We start from the raw sequence: 17,872 nt of genomic DNA on the forward strand, positions 1-17,872 counted from the left end.
GACCCATTTGAAAAATATACATTTTATGGATGACTTGATTTCATAGGTGTAACCATGGGGAATCTAGCCCCCTCCCCAGAAGTTTGTTTTATATTATGTCATTGTATTGTTGTGTGCTGATGTTTGTAAAAATTACCAATGTGGAATATATAAGCTTCCTTAAATAAAATTTGTTGGTGCACTACTTCTGATTTTGGAAATATCTGAAAGTTGTTGTTATTTGGTTTTTAGGAGCATTAGCAACTAAAGTCATATTGCTCCGGGGATATGCGGTGGTCATTCCCTGACCTTTCTGCATCCAGTGGTCACGGGCTTGAACGCCGGTCTAATCAAGAAGCATGTGCTACGCACTGCCGCTCTTGCCCACCTGGCTATGGAGGCGCCCCTACTGAAAGTGTAGCAGCCTCCTGAAATTATTGAATTGTTTTGTCGATATTGTTGTTCTCAATATTAAGCTCATTAAATAAAAGTTTTAATGACACCAAATCAGGAAGAAACTCTGAAAATAAAGACGTACAAAACAAGCAAAAAGAAAAAAAAAAAAAAAAGGGAAATATATTGCCTCTGAAAATGGAAAAGTTGAGCAAGTGTCAATTTTCCATCCAAACTAGTGTACAAGTGTGTAAAAAAAAAAAAAAAAAAAAAAAATTGTGCTGAATGTTTTAAATACAAAACACAATCCTTGAATGAATAAAAAAATCTTTTGAACTGCCGTAGTGCTAATGTTTCATTGCAAATGCAAAAAATGATTCAAGATTTTTATTTATGTATATGTTATTTTTATCTGTTTATTCTTTTCAGTTCTTAATGAGAGTGGTCCATATCCATTACACAAAGCTGCTGAAACAGGTAATGTTGATGCACTTCGTAATCTATTAACGCATGGATTTTCTGCTAATGATGCTACTTATGATTCAATGACTCCGCTTCATGAGGCTTGCATACATGGTCATATTGAGTGTGCAGAGTTACTTATTAGTTTTGGAGCCAAGGTAATTTTTTTTGATATTTACTATATATAATGTAACTGTATATATGCTGATTTTTTGCTTAGGGTCATTTGAAAGAAACAAAGTTTGAGGTAAATTTCTGATAATGTGAAGCTTACCTACAAGCTAATTATTGAAAAGTTTTGAACCGACAACTTATTTATGCTTGGACCAAATTTTCTTATTGTAATGCTCAGAGAACAAACTTTAATATGTAGTTCTAAAGCAAAATGTAATATTTGAACACTGTGTATTAGTAAAATATTCAGTATTTGAAGTTTGGGAAAAATTAAGTGGCTTTATAAAATATGCAAAACTTCTTAGGTTTTAGTTTTTTATAATTAATAGTAAAAAATCATGAAATATTTTTTGAAAAGTAACAAAAAAAATTCATTGGTTCATTTTGGTGGCAACAAGATTAGTGAATGGAACAAAGAGTTGCTCTTACAAAGAAATGCTTAAGTTTTGCAAATTACAGTGTCTGGAGACTAGGCACCTGCGAGGTGATCTGATTGAAGTGTATTAGGTCTTGAATGGATTGAGCATGCTCAGTGCTGACGGGATTCTTCCTCTTGCCCAGATTAAGAGCCTGAGGGGAAGTTCAAATTGAGGAAAGACAGTTGTAGAATAGATGTGTGGAAATTTGCCTTTAGCCAGCAGGTGGTTGATTGCTGGAACAAACTTCCATCTGTCATTGTAGAAGTTGACAGCTTAAATAAATTCAAGGCAAAACTAGATACACATTTGGAACAAATGGATGGGTGAAATGGGAAGTTTTTTTTTTTTTTTTTGGCTGATGCTGTATAAACTTTCTTTCTTGCATCATATGCCTCTGCTAATGACTCAGCACTGTATGATTTAAGTAGTTAATATGCCTAGGAAATCTCTCTCAAAAAAAAAATAACACAAATACACAGTACGTAACAGTGTTCCACCACCCTTGATTCCTATTCTTTGAATTTACATGTCATGTTTCATTGCAGAGAAATTACTCTCATGATGCATTATTTAAAATGATCAAAGAAATTTTTTTTGGTTCAAGGTTATGAACTGTGCAGACAGAATTTTGTGCTCTTGGAAACAGATACGTTTGGAAAATTTTGCCCTTTTTTTTTTTTTTTTTTTTAACTTGATTAACATTAAATCATGTTCAGTAAATAGTTTAATAGTCCTAATCATTCGTTAGCTTATTTTTAAATTTAGCTAGAGAATTTGTAAGTTAAACCTAATATTTATAGAGCTTTTGTATTGGTGATTTGGTGCAAATATTGTGTCACGTAACTAGTAGTGTATTGCATAGTAGTGGAATTGTAGGGTTTTAATTGTGGTAAATAAGTTTCTGGAGAGTTCTAATAGCGTAGGTTGGCATATAGTTTTTTGTTTTAGCTAAGAAATTTTATTTCTAATAAGCCTATAAGGTCATTGTAGCAACTTGCCTTTAATACCATACCACTCCAATTTGTATAGCAGTTTTCCATCTGCAGTGGTATCAAAAAGCTTTCCTGAAATACAAGTATATGATATCAAAATTATTTTTTGCATTCAGTTCCTTTGTGACCACATTGGAGTATCCAATCTAATTGGTCGGACAAGATCTGACTGCAGTATAGTTCAGACACCCATGCTGTCTGAACTATACTGCAGTTTTGTCTAGGTGATTCTGCAACACTTCTTTAACGAGTGACCCCATTATTTTCCTCCAAACAGAAGTTAAATTAACAGGTCTATAATTATTTGTGTTACCTTTTTGAACTCCCTTTGCAAATTGGGGATACATTTGCACATCTTCAGTCCATGGGGACCTCCCCTGAATCTAAGGATGCTCTCTTAATTGTGGCTAATAGTTTGCTTACTTCCTTTGCTGCCTTCTTCAATATAACTGGATAGATTCCATCAATCCCAGGTGCCTTTTATGTGTTTAACTTCAATAATTTCTCCTCCACTTTGTTCTCCATTATTACAAAATCATTTAGTTCCCTGTTTGAGTTTAGTAAATGTCTGTCCTCCCACTCCTTGCAGAATTCCTCTTGTGAATGTAGATGCAAAATACTCATTCAGTTTGTCAGCTGTCTGAGCAGGATTGTCAACAGTTGTACCATCAATATGAAGCGGACCAATTTGATTCATCCACTTCCTTCTAGAGTTTACATAAGTAAAGAAGCCTTTGTTCTTTTTTGTTTGCATCCTTTGCCAAGGATTTCTCGTAATCAGCCTTTACTTGCCTTAACTGCCTTTGATACTTGATTACAGTTATATATATCTACCATAGGCTTCCGTGTTGCCTGATAATTTATGTGCATCCCATGCATTTTTCTTCTCTGCCACGAGCCTCATAATTTAATGTGATATCCATTGTCTAAATCTTGAACAGTATTTTTTAGTTGGTATGAAAAGCCTAGTAACTTCCAAGACTTGAAGACAATCCCTTGAAGGCTTCCCATTTAGAATTCGATGCTTTTAAATCAGTTGATCCCACTGTATAGAATTTAAAAACTATCTGAGACCACTGTATTCACTTTTACGAAAGCAAAAACCCTTCCCTTTACCCTTGATGGTAGTTAAATCATTAAGTAATCCCACATCTGTACACTCTGATCACTCTCACTTAGTGGTTCCTTTATCTGCAAATTCTTAATGTGTGAATAATCACTGCTGATAATCAGATCAATAGTATTACTCCCTCTGGTTGCCTCTCGAACATGTTGCTGTAGAAAACAGTCCTCCAATAAATCCATGCTATGCTACTTGTGTTTTATTTGTGGATCTGTCTGGAATGGGTTATGTTACAGCCAAAAGGGATGCCTTTGTTTGTGTTCTGTGCAAAGTATATGAGGAAATTTGCCACAAACTCAGTGTTCTGATGAGCATTTTTGAGGGTTTGAAGAACAGAGAGGATGTCCTTGAAGGAGAAAATAGGAGCTCATCAAGCTCTCAGCTATCCAGCTCATTGCCTTAGCTTACACTTGTGCTTCAGGCAACGCAGCAGCATGTACTATTGGCATTTGTGGCGAGCAGACATGCCTATTACAGCTCTTCATAGTGATATTAAAGAAACATAGATAAGAGGGGATTAAAGTAGGATTACTGAAGTAGAGCAGTATTTCCAAGGTTTTTCCGTATATTGTAAAATTTATTTTTATAAGTTTTTTTTCCCCATAATAGTTTGATTTATTTTTTAAAGTTTTTTTATTAATAATTAATTAGTAAATTTGATAATGGTTATTACCAGATCTGCCTTGAACACTTCGTCAGAGGGTACCATGACTCATACGGGAATAGCAGAAAGCAATTTCCAGGTGAGTCATGATTTTATCCTTTTCAGAACCTGTGGCATGTATTCAAAGGTCGACCTAGTGGATAATCCTGGCTCACTTGAAGATTCTTTTCTTTGTCACCATTGTAAGGAGTGCACTGATCTTAAGTTACAATTTGGTGCATTGCTAGAACAATTTGAGTCACTGAAAAAATGAGTGCTTGCCCTCGAGAATAATGTAACTGGGAGCTCATCGGGGACTCAAGGCTCTAGCAACCTACCAAGTGATGCACTCCCGATTTGGACCACAGAAGAGAATAACCAAGTGCAAACTACTCTGGTTCAAAAGGACTTAGTTCTATTAGGAGACTCCATTGTCAGGGAAACAGGAAATATTTTTTGTAATTAAGGATAGGTGGACTAAAATCAGGGTGTCTGCCAGGAGCAACTACAGGTAGTTCTCGACTTTACGAGTTAATTCGTTCCTAGTGTGCACTTGTAAAGCGAAAACTCTTAATGCGGGAATTTATTTCCCATAGACATAAGGTTAAAAATAGGGGTTACGTTCTTAACAATGAAATTAGTTAGCTAATTAGTTTATGTTTAAACAATGATTGATTTATCCAAAGAAATGAAAACGTAGCCTGTAAAATCAAGCAAATTATAATAATAGAGAAATTATTTACGACTTACAAATGTTAAAGAATGTTTATTCTTCATCGTCACGACTAAATGCACATTCGTTGATCACTCATTATTGGCTCGGCACTCGTTGGTTTGTTGCACAAGAAGACGTTTTTTGTTTCCAGGTTTGTTTCCAAGATAATCTTTTTTATCTTGGAAACTTTATTTCTCTTTTAATTATAAATTTCATGCTTGTATGCATAAGCATATTTTAATGGCACACACAAATTGAAACTAACACGATTCATGTGGAGTAATAAGTTTACGAAGCTTAAAAAAAAGGAATGAAGAGTTTGAAAATGTATTTGTTTTTTATACAATTGAAGATTTCAGAGAGGAGAAACATATTTCACCATAATAACGTAAAAAACCACACAATTCCAGGTATCGGCATTTTCGCAAATGCAATAAGATCAAGTTTACTACCCGTTTATAATGAATTGCATTAAAAGAAAAGTCCAATAAACTGGAAAGTGCAAATTGTTTTTACTGTTTTATGGTCGTGACCTCCAGAAATGTGCTTTAGGAAAATATCACGAAGACGTTTAAAATTGAGTCTTATAACGGAACATACGATAACGATGAAAGTGTAGTGCATTTTAATGATTTTAATTGGTAACTAATACAATTTACAAATGACGCTCATGACCTTTTATATGGCCTTAAGGTCATGCTCATAACTTTAAAAATGACATTTTAGGAAGATAAATAGCTTAGTTACACAACAAAAATTTCAACTTCTGAGATCTTGAAACGAATTACCAACAAACAATGTGTTATTGGGTTCATATTACGATATTTTAACGATACAAATGGTGTCTCTGGAACTGATTAATATCGTAAAGTGGGGTAAACTGTATTGTATAGCTACGCACGTGGTTTGGAATGCAGTATTTATGAATGTTTAACATTCATTTTTTGCAATTAATGTTCATATTTTCGATTTTGTTGATACTTGATACTTGGGAATAAAAACTCGTAAAGTCAGGAACTTGTAAAGTAAGAACTGCCTGTATTAATGATGTCACTAACTGACTGTCAGATTTTAAGGGGGGGGAAAAGAGAATATTATTATTCATGTGGGGACTAACAACATTAAGCATAATTGATCTGATGATTTGTTAGACAAATATAGGACCATTCTATAAAATGCCGCAAGTTAGGTCACAATGTCTGTGTCTGCAAAACTGCCCAGGCACGATAGGAGGGATTATATGCTGAAAGCCGAGTGGATTAACTCAAGTCTTGAAGGACTGCAAGGCTTTTGGGGGGAAATTTCTATCAGCTTGGCCTGCACTTGTAGTTAGAAGGAATCTTTTTTGTAGAAACGGGATACATTTAAACAAAGATGGTGCAAAAGTTTTTGCCAGTATTATTGAAGATACCTTAAAGGTTCAAGGAAACTGCTAGTTTGAGGGGAGAGAAGGGTAATATAGATATGTGTTTATCTGATAGTATTGGTCAAATTAACCCTTGCACATACCTCAAGAGTATTTGTTTGTTACTGCAAGAGAACATAGTAGCAAGATGCTCTGAGGGCAAAAGCGTTTCAAATGAGCGGGTAGCAAATGCCAGGGAAGCCAGCTTAAATAACTTGAAGGGGTGTGTCAGGGTTGTTACTATACAAGAACACTAAGTCTTAATTGTTTATACAGTAATGTCAGAAGTGTCGTCAATAAAATGAGTAAATTCGAACTGCTGCTTAGGACAAATAACACTGACATAATAGGGCTTACAGAAATGTGGTGCCACCTGGAGATAAGGGATGATGAGTTTCAGTATGGTATGTATAATGTATTTAGGAAGGATAGGGAAGGTAGAAGGTGTGGTGGGGTCATGCTTCTTATAAAAAGTAGCCTGAGCGCGATGAAAGTTTTCCTGGATTTGGACTTTTCGCATGCTGGTATAGAATCTGTATGGTGTGAAATAGTTGGAAGCAAAGGTATAATGAGAGTGGGAATAATCTACAGGCCAGGTGATTGTGAAGATTATGATGAGAGCCTCTACATGCAAATGGAATGGGCAAGTAAGCGCAAATTTCTTATTATGGGTGATTTCAATTTGCCTCTAATTGTTTGGAGCAAATGGAAAGGAAACTCCACATGGGGGACAAAATTTTTAAATGAACTAGATGATAGTTATGTGTATCAACATGTCAGGGAAAGTACTAGAGAAAAGAATACTCTAGACCTCATTATCACCCATGAACCAGATGGCATAATAGGGCTGACAGTTGACGCCTCCATAGCCAGGTGGGCAGGAGCAGCAGTGCGTAGCACACACTTCTTGATTAGACCAGGGTTCAAGCCCGTGACCACCAAATACGGAGGATGCGGAAAGGTCAGGGAATGACCACTGCATATACTGGAGCAATATGGCCTTAGTTGCTAATGCTCCTAAAAACCAAATAATAATAACAACAACACAAACAGGGCTGACAGTACAGGAACTAGTAGCAGTAAATGATCACAGAATTCTACGGTGGATGATGATGAGAGAGGTAGCAGTAGTTAAAGGCAAAGGAATGGTTATAATTTCAGGAAAGGAAATTACAATGCCTTAAGGTGCTACATGGCCTCTATTAACTGGGTGGATATCTCACAGAGAGCAAATACAATTGAATTATGGTATACCTTTAAAACATTAATCACAGAAGCCTGAATGCTTATATACCATCAAAAAAATACTCCACAAGGAGGATTCCAAGTTGGATTAATAATGAAGTTGCCAAATTACTTGAGCAGAAAAAGATGGCATGAAAAAGTTACAGAGCAATAAAACATACTGAAGCCTATAACAGCTACAAATTGATCTGTAATAATGCCACTGAAAACTCTACTGTTAACCACTTTTAACAGGAGAGACTGCTTCTACAGGGATGGGATACACTTAAATAGAAAGGGTGCAAGAATATTTGCTGATGCTATTGAGGGAGAGTTAGGTGAGTCGGAAAACTGCTAGCTTGGGAGATACACAGACTTATAGATTAACAGTAGCCGCTGGCAGAGGTGAAAGTGATTCTTGCACTGATTCTATTGAAATGCAATTGAGCAGCAGCCTGGAAAACAAGGCAGTGGGGATTTCCAGGACTGCTGGGAGTCATAGTTGAACAAATAAATACATGGGCTGTGCTAGGGTAACTAAGAGTAGAAACAGGTGTACGTATACTTCCATGTACACTAATGCTAGGAGTATAGTTAATAAATTTGATGAGCTTGAAGTGCTAGTCAAGACATCAAAGGCAGATATTGTTGAGATATCAGAGATGTGGTGTCACACAGACATAAGCAGTGCAGAATTGGAATTTTGGAGTACAATGCGTACAGAAAGGATAGAGAAGACAGGAAGGGAGGAGGGGTTATGCTGTTAGTTAAGAAACACAAAATCAGAGGAAGTGCATCCAATTGATTTTGGTGGACAATGCAATGTTGAGTCCATTTGCTGTGACATAAGCACTGGGAAAGGATGTTGTTGTTGTTATTTGGTTTTTAGGAGCATTAGCAACTAAGGCCATATTGCTCCAGGATATGTGGTGGTCATTTCCTGACCTTTCCGTGTCCTCCGTATTTGGTGGTGACGGGCTCGAACCCCAGTCTAATCAAGAAGCGTGTGCTACGCACTGCTGCTCCTTCCCACCTGGCTACGGAGGCGCCCACTGGGAAAGGAAAAATGAGAGTAGGTGTGTGTTGTAGGCCTAATGAATCTGATGAGTATAATGAGCAGTTGTGCAGAGAAATAGAGTGGACCAGTAAATCAGAATGTCTTATAATGGGGGATTTTAACTTTCCAGATATCGACTGGAACTTGTGGGTTGGTCACTCGCACACTAGCAAGACTTTTGTGGATTTATTGAATGACTGTTTTCTATAGCAACATGTTTGAGAGGCAACTAGAGGGTGGAATACTCTTGATCTGATTATCAGCAGTGATTATTCATGCATTAAGAATTTGCAGATAAAAGAACCACTGGGTGACAGTGATTACTACGTACTCATGTGGGAATTACTTAAAGATGTAACTACCATCAAGGCTAAAGGGAAGGGCTATTGCTTTCGTAAAGGTAACTACAGCAGACCCTCATTATAACATATTTGGTTCGCTTTACACTGATTTGCTATAACGCTGTTCTTATATTATAACCCGTATCTAACTATACCGCTGTCACAAATCGCTATAATGCTCTTTTACCAGCGTATAGATTGCATATTTGGCATATTTAATGAAAACGTTTTATCTGATGGAGTTGATAGCTTTAAAATGAGTAGCAAAACATCATTAAAACGTTTCCCATGCTGACTTGAAAAATTTTCCCACGCTCAGTGAAATTTTCTCCACTCTAATTTAATTGCAGTACAGTGACTTGTTATGTAGTTCTGAGATCAACATTTTAAAAAATGATCAAGTATACTGCTTGTAATATTTGCGTTATATGCATTTATCCGAAGTCTAGTCATCACTCAGTACAGTATTAGACGTCATGCGTAACAGACAGTTTACTTGAACATTGAATCATAATTAATGCAACCAACGCAGTTACATTTTCGAAAAGTTAATAATGGTGGATAAGAATGAAAAAGCAACGTCTGGACGCAGTATGAAGACTACAAATGTAAGAAAAAGACTGAATTTGAAAATTAAATTAGTCGTTTTGAAGCAAAGCGATTCCGGTCAATGGCAAGTGGATGTGTGCCATAATTTAGGTCTGACATGCTTAACTGTAAAAACAATTATAAAAAATAAAGAATTAATTTTAGTAGCGGGAAAGACAGCTGTTTCACTGCAAGCAACTAGGGCTAGGCTGGCTATTAGGATTGAAATAGAGAGATTAACTAATTTTTTGAAGATAATATCCAATGCAGAATTCAGTTAAGTTAAATATATATATAAAAAAAAGAGATTAACCTATATGATGATCTGAAGAAAGCTTACCTGAAAAAAAAATGTGGAACCATTTAAAACTAGTAAGGGCTGGTTGAATAGATTTAAAATGCAGGGAGAAGCCGCAAGTGCAGATCAAGGAGCCTAAACTTTCAAAAAAGAACATGTTAAAATTATTGAAGTGTGGTATTATGTGTTATACTTCAAGTTTTTAACAAAGATGAAGCAGGACTTTTTTGGGAAAAAAATGCCTAAAAGAAGTTTCACATTGAAAGAAGAAAAAAACATGCCAGGTTTCAAAGCGGCGAAGGATCAGTTGACTTTATTGTTGGATGGTAACACTTCAAGGGATTTTAAATTAAAACTCCTTTTAGTTTGCCAAAGTACAACCCAAAATCGACACATTTTTCATGATTAAATTCATCAATTAATTTAAATCAATTTAGATCAATTAAATTCATGATTTCAATTGTAATTTTAAGTTTAATTTTGATATGTAAGTAGTTACCATATAATTATACACATATGTAATGCAGAATATTTTATATGTACAAATATTTGAATATTAAATATTTTGACCGACATTTAAGCATCTTTTTACTACACATTTATTATTGATTACGAAATATCCTATGGCACCGACCGCAACTCACAAATACATATGTTACCTTATGGTAATGTGGCGCTTGCTTAGCGTGGATTCACTTAGCTCTCTGTTTTTCTGAAATGAATTATCAGTGTTAAGTGAGGGTCGCCTGTACAGGGGTCTCAGACAATTTTTAAATTCTGTATAGTGGGATCAACTGATGGTATTACCAACATTGAATTCTAAATGGGAATCCTTCAGTGACATAATTTTGGAAGCTGCAAGACTTTTCATTCCAACTATGATGAAATGCTATTCAAGGTTTAGGCCTAAATGGATGTCAGATAAACTAATGAGGCTCGTGGCAGAGAAGAAAAATATATGGGATGCATATAAAGTATCAGGTGACATAGAAGCCTATGGCAGATATAAACTAGTCTGTAAAGTCACAAAATAGGTTAGGCAGGTGAGGGCAGATTACAATAAATCCTTGGCAAAGAATGCAAAGAAAAACAGCAAAGATTTCTTATGTAAACTCTAGAAGGAAAGGGATGAATCAGATTGGACCACTTAACATAGATGTGTTCACTATTGATGATCATGCTCAGGTAGCTGATAAACTGAATGAGTATTATGCATCTACATTCACACATGAGGAGTTATTCAATGAGGGGAGTGCCAAAAGTTTATCAATCTCTAACAGGGAGCTAAGTGATTTTGTAATAACAGAGCAAAGTGGAGGAGAAATTGTTGAAGTTAAACATAAAAAAGGCACCTGGGGTGGATGGGATCTCTCCAGTTATATTAAAGGAGGCAGCAAAGGAAGTAAGCAAACCCTTAGCCATAATTATGAGAGCTTCTTTGGACACAGGGGAGGACCCCATGGACTGGAGGTGTGCAAAAGTATCACCAATTCACAAAGGGGGTTCAAAAGGTGACACAAGTAACTATAGACCTGTTAGTTTATCTTGTGTTCTGGGGAAAATAATGGAATCACTGGTTAAAGAAGCATTGCAGGATCATCTAGACAAGACTGCAGTAATAGTTAAGACACAGCATGGGTTTGTTAAAGGGGAGGGGGTCTTGTCTGACCAATTTGATTGGATAATATGATGTGGTCACAAAGGAACCAAATGCCAAAAATAATTTTGATATCATATACTTGGATTTCAGGAAAGCTTTTGATACTGTTGCACATGGAAGACTGCTATACAAATTGGAGAGATATGGCATTAAGGGTAAGTTGCTACAATGGATAAAGGGATGGTTGAGTGGGAGAAGACAGAGAGTGGTAATCAGTGGACACTGCTCTTCGTGGACAAATGTTATTAGTGGAGTTCTCCAGGGTTCGGTGTTGGGCCCATTGTTGTTTTCTATATATATCAATGATATTGATGAAGGTATATCAGGTTTAATGTCCAAGTTTGCAGATGATGCAAAGGTTGGCAGGGTTGTTAATGAACAGTATGCTATTCCAACTGGATCTAGATTAGTTGGAAAAATGGGCTGAGAAGTGGCAACTGAACTTTAACATTGACAAATGCATATGGGTAGCAATAATTGAAGAGAAATGTACCAACTGTGTGGTACTACACTCAGGAAAGTGAAAAAGACCTGGGGGTAATTGTGCAGTCAAATATGGAGTTCACTGAGCAGTGTAGACGGGACTGTCAGGACAGGTCATGGAGTCTTGTCAGTGATATATAGGAATTTTGGTAGAAGGGACAGGGAGGTGATTATCCCATTATACAAGGCAATGGTCAGGCTACACCTAGAGTACTGTGTACAGGTCTGGAGGCCTCATTTTAGGAAGGATGTAGAGTTGCTAGAGTACAAAGAAGGGCAACAAGATCGGTGAGGGGAACAAAGGGGTGCCCTTACCAAGAAAGGCTTAAGTTCTGCAAATTGCAGTGTCTGGTGACTAGGCACCTGTGAGGTGATCTGATTGAGGTGTATAAGGCCATGAATGGCTTGAGCAAGCTGAATGCTGATGGGATTCTTCCTCTTGCTCAGATGGAGAAACTTTGGGGGGGGGGGACAGATTTAAATTGAGGAAAGACAGTTGTAGAATAGATGTGCCGAAATTTGCCCTTATCCAGCAGGTAGTTTTTTTGATTGGTGGAACAGACTTCCATCTTTTGTTGTGGAAGTTGGTAGCCTAAATAAATTTAAGGCTAAGCTGGACAGGCATTTGGAACAAATGGAGGGGTGAAATGGGAAGTTTTTTTTTGCTGATGCTACATAAGCTTGCTTTCTTGCACTGCATGCCTGTACTAATGCTAAAAGGTTATGCTGGCAAAGACAGATTATGAGAAATCGCTAGCAAAGAGAGGGATGAGCAATTCTTCACATATATAAATGCAAAGAAGAGAAGGACAAACTAGATCGGACCCTTATGTAATGGATGTGGGATAGTATTAGATACCCCAGCTGAAGTTGCAGATGAACTCAACAGTTACTTTGCATCAATATTTACATGTCAATGAGAAATTCTGTTAGTGAAGTTGAAAAAATGTAATTAATGATGTTGAAATTTCACATCTTTATTTAAATCGGTTCGAAATCGTTTTCACATCTTTATTTGAATCGGTTACTGGCCTGTAGGTTCGAAAAATCTTTCGAACCTACAGGCCAGTAAGACTCCAGGGGTTGATAGCATTTATCCTGTAATCTTAAGGGAACTGGCAAGTGAGTACATTGAACCATTTAGGCTAATTATGAGAGCATCATTGGACTCGGAAGTGATTCCGTTGGATTGGAAAAGTGCCAATGTATCTTCAATACATAAGGGTGGTTCTAAGAGTGAAGTGGGAAATTACCAGCGGGTTAGTCTAACTTCAGTAGTAGGAAAAATCATGGAGACTATGAACAAGGGTGGAATTCTGAAGGATACTCAGCATGGTTTTGTAAAGGGAAAATCATGTTTAACTAATCTGGTTAGCTATTTTGACAGTGTCACTCAAGAGCTGGACTTAGGAAATAATTTTGATGTTGTTTATTTGGATTTCAACAAAACATTTGATTTAGTCCCACATATGTGGTTATTTTATAAGCTGGAACAGGTTGGAATCACAGTGAAAATCCTTAGATTGATAGCAGAGTGGCTCAGGGCATGAGGCAGAGTGTTGTGATAAATGGTTATTCCTAAGATTGGGTTGATGTAAGAAGTGGAATTCCCCAAGGATCAGTATTAGGACCATTGTTGTTTTTGATTTTCATAAATGACATTGATGAAGGGATAGACGATGTGATGTCTAAATTTGCAGATGATGTAAAGATTGGTAGAGTAGTTAATTATTGCCGCCAAGCAGAACTTCTTCAGAATAACCTAGATAGACTTCAGAGATGGTCAGAAAAATGGCAGCTATGCTTTAGCATTAGCATTAGTAGAGGCATTTGATGCAAGAAAGCAAGCTTATGCAGCATCAGCCAAAAAAAAAAAAAAACCCACTTCCACTTCACCCCTCTGTTCGCTCAAAATACCTGTCCAGCTGAACCTTAAACTTATTTAGGCTATCAACCTCCACCACAAGGGATGGAAGTCTGTTCCACCAACCAACCACCCGCTGGCTAAAGGCAAATTTCCGCACGTCTATCCTACATCTGTCTTTCCTCAATTTGAATTTATGCCCTCTGAGGTGATTATTCTGAGCAAGAGGAAGAATCCCATCAGCATTGAGCATGCTTAAACCATTCAAGGCTTTATACACCTCTATCAGATCACCTCGCTGGTGCCTAGTCTCCAGACACTGTAATTTGCAAAACTTAAGCCTTTCTTCGTAAGAGCACCCCTTTGTTCCATTCACTAATCTTGTTGCCCTTCTCTGTACTCGTTCCAGCAGCTCTACATCCTTCTTGAAATGAGGTCTCCAGACCTGTATACAGTACTCTAGGTGTGGCCTGACCATCGCCTTATACAATGGAATAATCACCTCCTTATCCCTGCTGGAAAAATTCCTGTATATCATTGACAATACTCCATGAGCTACTCTTGCAGCCCGTCTGCACTGCTCAGAGAACTTCATATCTGCCTGCACAACCACCCCCAAGTCCCTTTCATTCTCTACCACTGTCAGTGTAGTACCACAGAGTTGATACGTTGCTCTGGGGTTGCTGTTTCCCATGTGTAGTACTTTACATTTATCAATGTTAAACTTCATTTGCCACCTCTCAGCCCATCTGCTCAACCTTTCCAGATCCTGTTGCAGCAGCATAGTGTCAGTAGTGTCCTTGACAACCCTGCCAACCTTTGTATCGTCTGCAAACTTGGACATTAAGCCCGATATACCATCATCAATATCATTTATAAATACAGAAAACAATAATGGACCCAACACTGAGCCCTGAGGGACTCCACTAATAACATCAGTCCACGATGAGCAGTGTCCATTGATTACCACTCTCTGTCTTCTCCCCCTCAACCACCCCTTTATCCATAGCAGCAATTTGCCTCCAATGTCACACTGCTCCAATTTGTGTAGCAGTCTTCCATGTGCAACAGTATCAAAAGCCTTTCTAAGATCCAAGTATATAATATCAAAGTTATTCCCTGCATCCAGTTATTTTGTGACTGCATCATAGTATCCAATCAAGTTGGTCAGGCAAGACTTCCCCTTAACAAAACCATGCTGTGTCTGAGTTATAACTGAAGTCTTGTCTAAATGATCCTGCAGTGCTTCTTTAACCAGTGCCTCCATTAATTTTCCTGGAACAGAAGTTAAGCTCACAGGTCTATAATTACTTGTGTCAGCCTTTGGTCCTCCTTTGTGAATTGGGGTCACATTTGCACATTTCCAGTCTATGGGTACCTCCCCTGAGTCCAAGGAAGCTCTCATAATTATGGCTAAGGGTTTGCTTACTTCCTTTGCTGCCTCCTTTAATATAACTGGATAGATCCCATCCACCCCGGGTGCCTTTCTTGTGTTTATCTTCAACAGTTTCTCCTCCACTTTACTCCCAGTTATTTCAAGATTCTGTAACTTACTGCTAGAGTTGAATACACCTCTGGCATTCCCCTCGCTGAATAACTCCTCATGTGTGAATGTCGATGCAAAATATTCATTTAGTTTGTTAGCCACCTGAGCAGGATCATCAACACTTGACCCATGAATATCAAGTGGACCAATCTGATTCATCCCTTTCCTTCTAGAGTTTACATAAGTAAAGAACTCTTTGCTGTTTTTCTTTGCATCCCTTGCCAAGGATTTCTCGTAATCTGCCTTCGCCTGCCTAACCTCCTTTGTAACTTGGTTGCATGTCAACTTGTATCTATCATAGGCTTCTGTGTCATGTGTTAATTTGTATGTATCCCATGCATTTTTCTTCTCTGCCATATGCCTCATTAGTTCATCTGATATCCATTTTGGCCTAAACCTTGAACAATATTTCTTAGTTGGTATGTAAAGCCTAGTAGCTTCCAAGATAAGTTCTTTGAATGCTTCCCATTTTGAATTTGCTGTTGGTAACATCATCAGTTGGTCCCACTGTATAGAATTTAAATACTGTCTCAGTCCATCGTAGTCGCCTTTACGGAAGCAATAACCCTTCCCTTTACCCCTAATGGTAGTTACCTCTTTGAGTAAATCCCACTTCAGCACACTGTGATCACTGCCACCTAGTGGTTCATTTATCTGCAGATTCTTAATGCATGAAGAATCACTGCTGATAATCAAATCAAGAGTATTACTCCCTCTAGTTGCCTCCCGAACATGCTGATGTAGAAAACAATCATCCAATAAATCCACAAAAGTCCTGCTAGTGTGTGAGTAACCAGCCCCCAAATTCCAGTCAATATCTGGGAAATTAAAATCTCCCATTATAAGACACTCTGATTTACTGGCCCACTCTATTTCCCTGTACAGTTCCTTATTATACTCATCAGAGTCATTAGGCCTATAGCACACTCCTACTCTCAATTTTGATCTCCCAATGTTTATGTCACACCAAACTGACTCCACACTGCACTGTCCAGCGATGTCGACTGGCTTCACTTCCTTGGTTTTTATGTGTTTCTTAACTAATAACATAACCCCTCCTCCCTTCCTATCCTGTCTATCCTTTCTGTAGACGTTGTACTCCCCAAATTGCAGTTCTGCATCCCTTATATCTGTGTGACACCACGTCTCTGATATCCCAACAATATCTGCCTTCAATGTTTTGAGCAATACCTCAAATTCATCAAATTTATTTACTAAACTCCTAGCATTGGTGTACACGCAAGTATACCTGCACCTGTTTCTATTCTTAGCTACCCTAACACAACCCATGTGTTTACTTGTACCGCAATGGCTCCCAGCAGTCTCTGAAATACCATGCATCTTGTTTTTCAGGCTTCTGCTCATTCTAATAGAAGCAGTGCAAGAATCTCTTTCACCTCTGCCAGTGGCTACTGTCAATCTATTGGTCTTTGTCTCCCCCCAAGCTAGCAGTTTTCCGACCCACCTAACACTGCCTCGATAGCATCAGCAAATATTCTTGCACCCTTTCTATTTAAGTGTATCCCATCCCTGTAGAAGCAATCTCTCCTGTTAACAAGTACAGTCCAGGCTGAAAAAAATTCTACCTCTTGAGCCTTGCATAATCTTTCCAGGGCCGAATTGATCGACAAGGCTCTCATCATATACTCCCTCCTATCGTGTCTGGGCAGAATTGCAGACACTTTCAAATTCAACCCTAATTCTCGGCTTTTGTTCAACAGTGACCTGTACTTGTTAAGTAATTCTGCCGGTCTCCTACTCTTAATATTATTAGTGCCAACGTGTACAACTATATCACCTTTTGTGCCCTTAAAAGATGATATTCGCTCTACAACGTCATCAACCTTTGCCCCTGGCAGACATACCCTGGTCCTGTTCCACCTATCTTTTTTACAAAGCATGTTCCCCGTTTCCCTGACAATAGAGTCACCAACAACTACTAGTTCCTTCGGGACCAGCGCATTCTGCCTTAGGGGTTGTCTCTGTGTCACGCGATGCCCAAGTGCAAGCTCTGGCGTTGATGTGGGCAGCTGAGAGCTTGATGGGCCCCTCAATTTAGTTTCTTCGAGGGCATCCACCTTGTCCTTCAAGCTCTCATATAGGCCCACAAGAACGCCGAGTTGTTGCCTGATATCGATACACTCCTTGCATCGCGCACACACAAAGACATCCCCCTTGGCAGTATCATGTCCCGTACCCGATTGCTCTGCAAACATCAAGCAAACAGTGCATTTTATAAGGCTGTGAGTCAGAGGGCAACTGCCCCCCTCAGTTCTGCTCTGAGCCACAGCGCTTCCATTAGCTTGAGCCTTTTGCTTTGCTGCTTTGGTCTGAGTCATGATTCTATTAATTTATTAATTAATTATGTTATGTTATTAATTATATTACGTTTGTAATCTAAGTCGTTATATGTATTTATTTAAACGTACAATTTAACTGCTAATGAAGTTCAACTAACGCTATCTAGTACGGTATATAACCTACGGTATCACAATGGCGGGAAAGT

General features: G+C 38.0%; 1 protein-coding gene across 3 annotated transcripts in view; it reads left to right on the forward strand.

Annotated features, from left to right (window-relative positions):
• Positions 1-17,872, forward strand: part of LOC150078166 (ankyrin repeat and SOCS box protein 13-like) — a 67,842-nt gene that overhangs the window by 16,609 nt on the left and 33,361 nt on the right. For all 3 annotated transcript variants that reach the window (XM_090384696.1, XM_090384695.1, XM_090384694.1), the window contains exon 2: positions 802-992. In XM_090384696.1, coding sequence (XP_090240822.1) covers positions 802-992 — 191 coding nt within the window. The remainder of the gene's footprint in view (positions 1-801; positions 993-17,872) is intronic.

The sequence above is a fragment of the Mastigoproctus giganteus genome, chromosome 11, assembly GCF_048544385.1.
Source record: "Mastigoproctus giganteus isolate SK-2022 chromosome 11, ASM4854438v1, whole genome shotgun sequence".
Lineage (NCBI taxonomy): Eukaryota > Metazoa > Arthropoda > Arachnida > Uropygi > Thelyphonidae > Mastigoproctus > Mastigoproctus giganteus.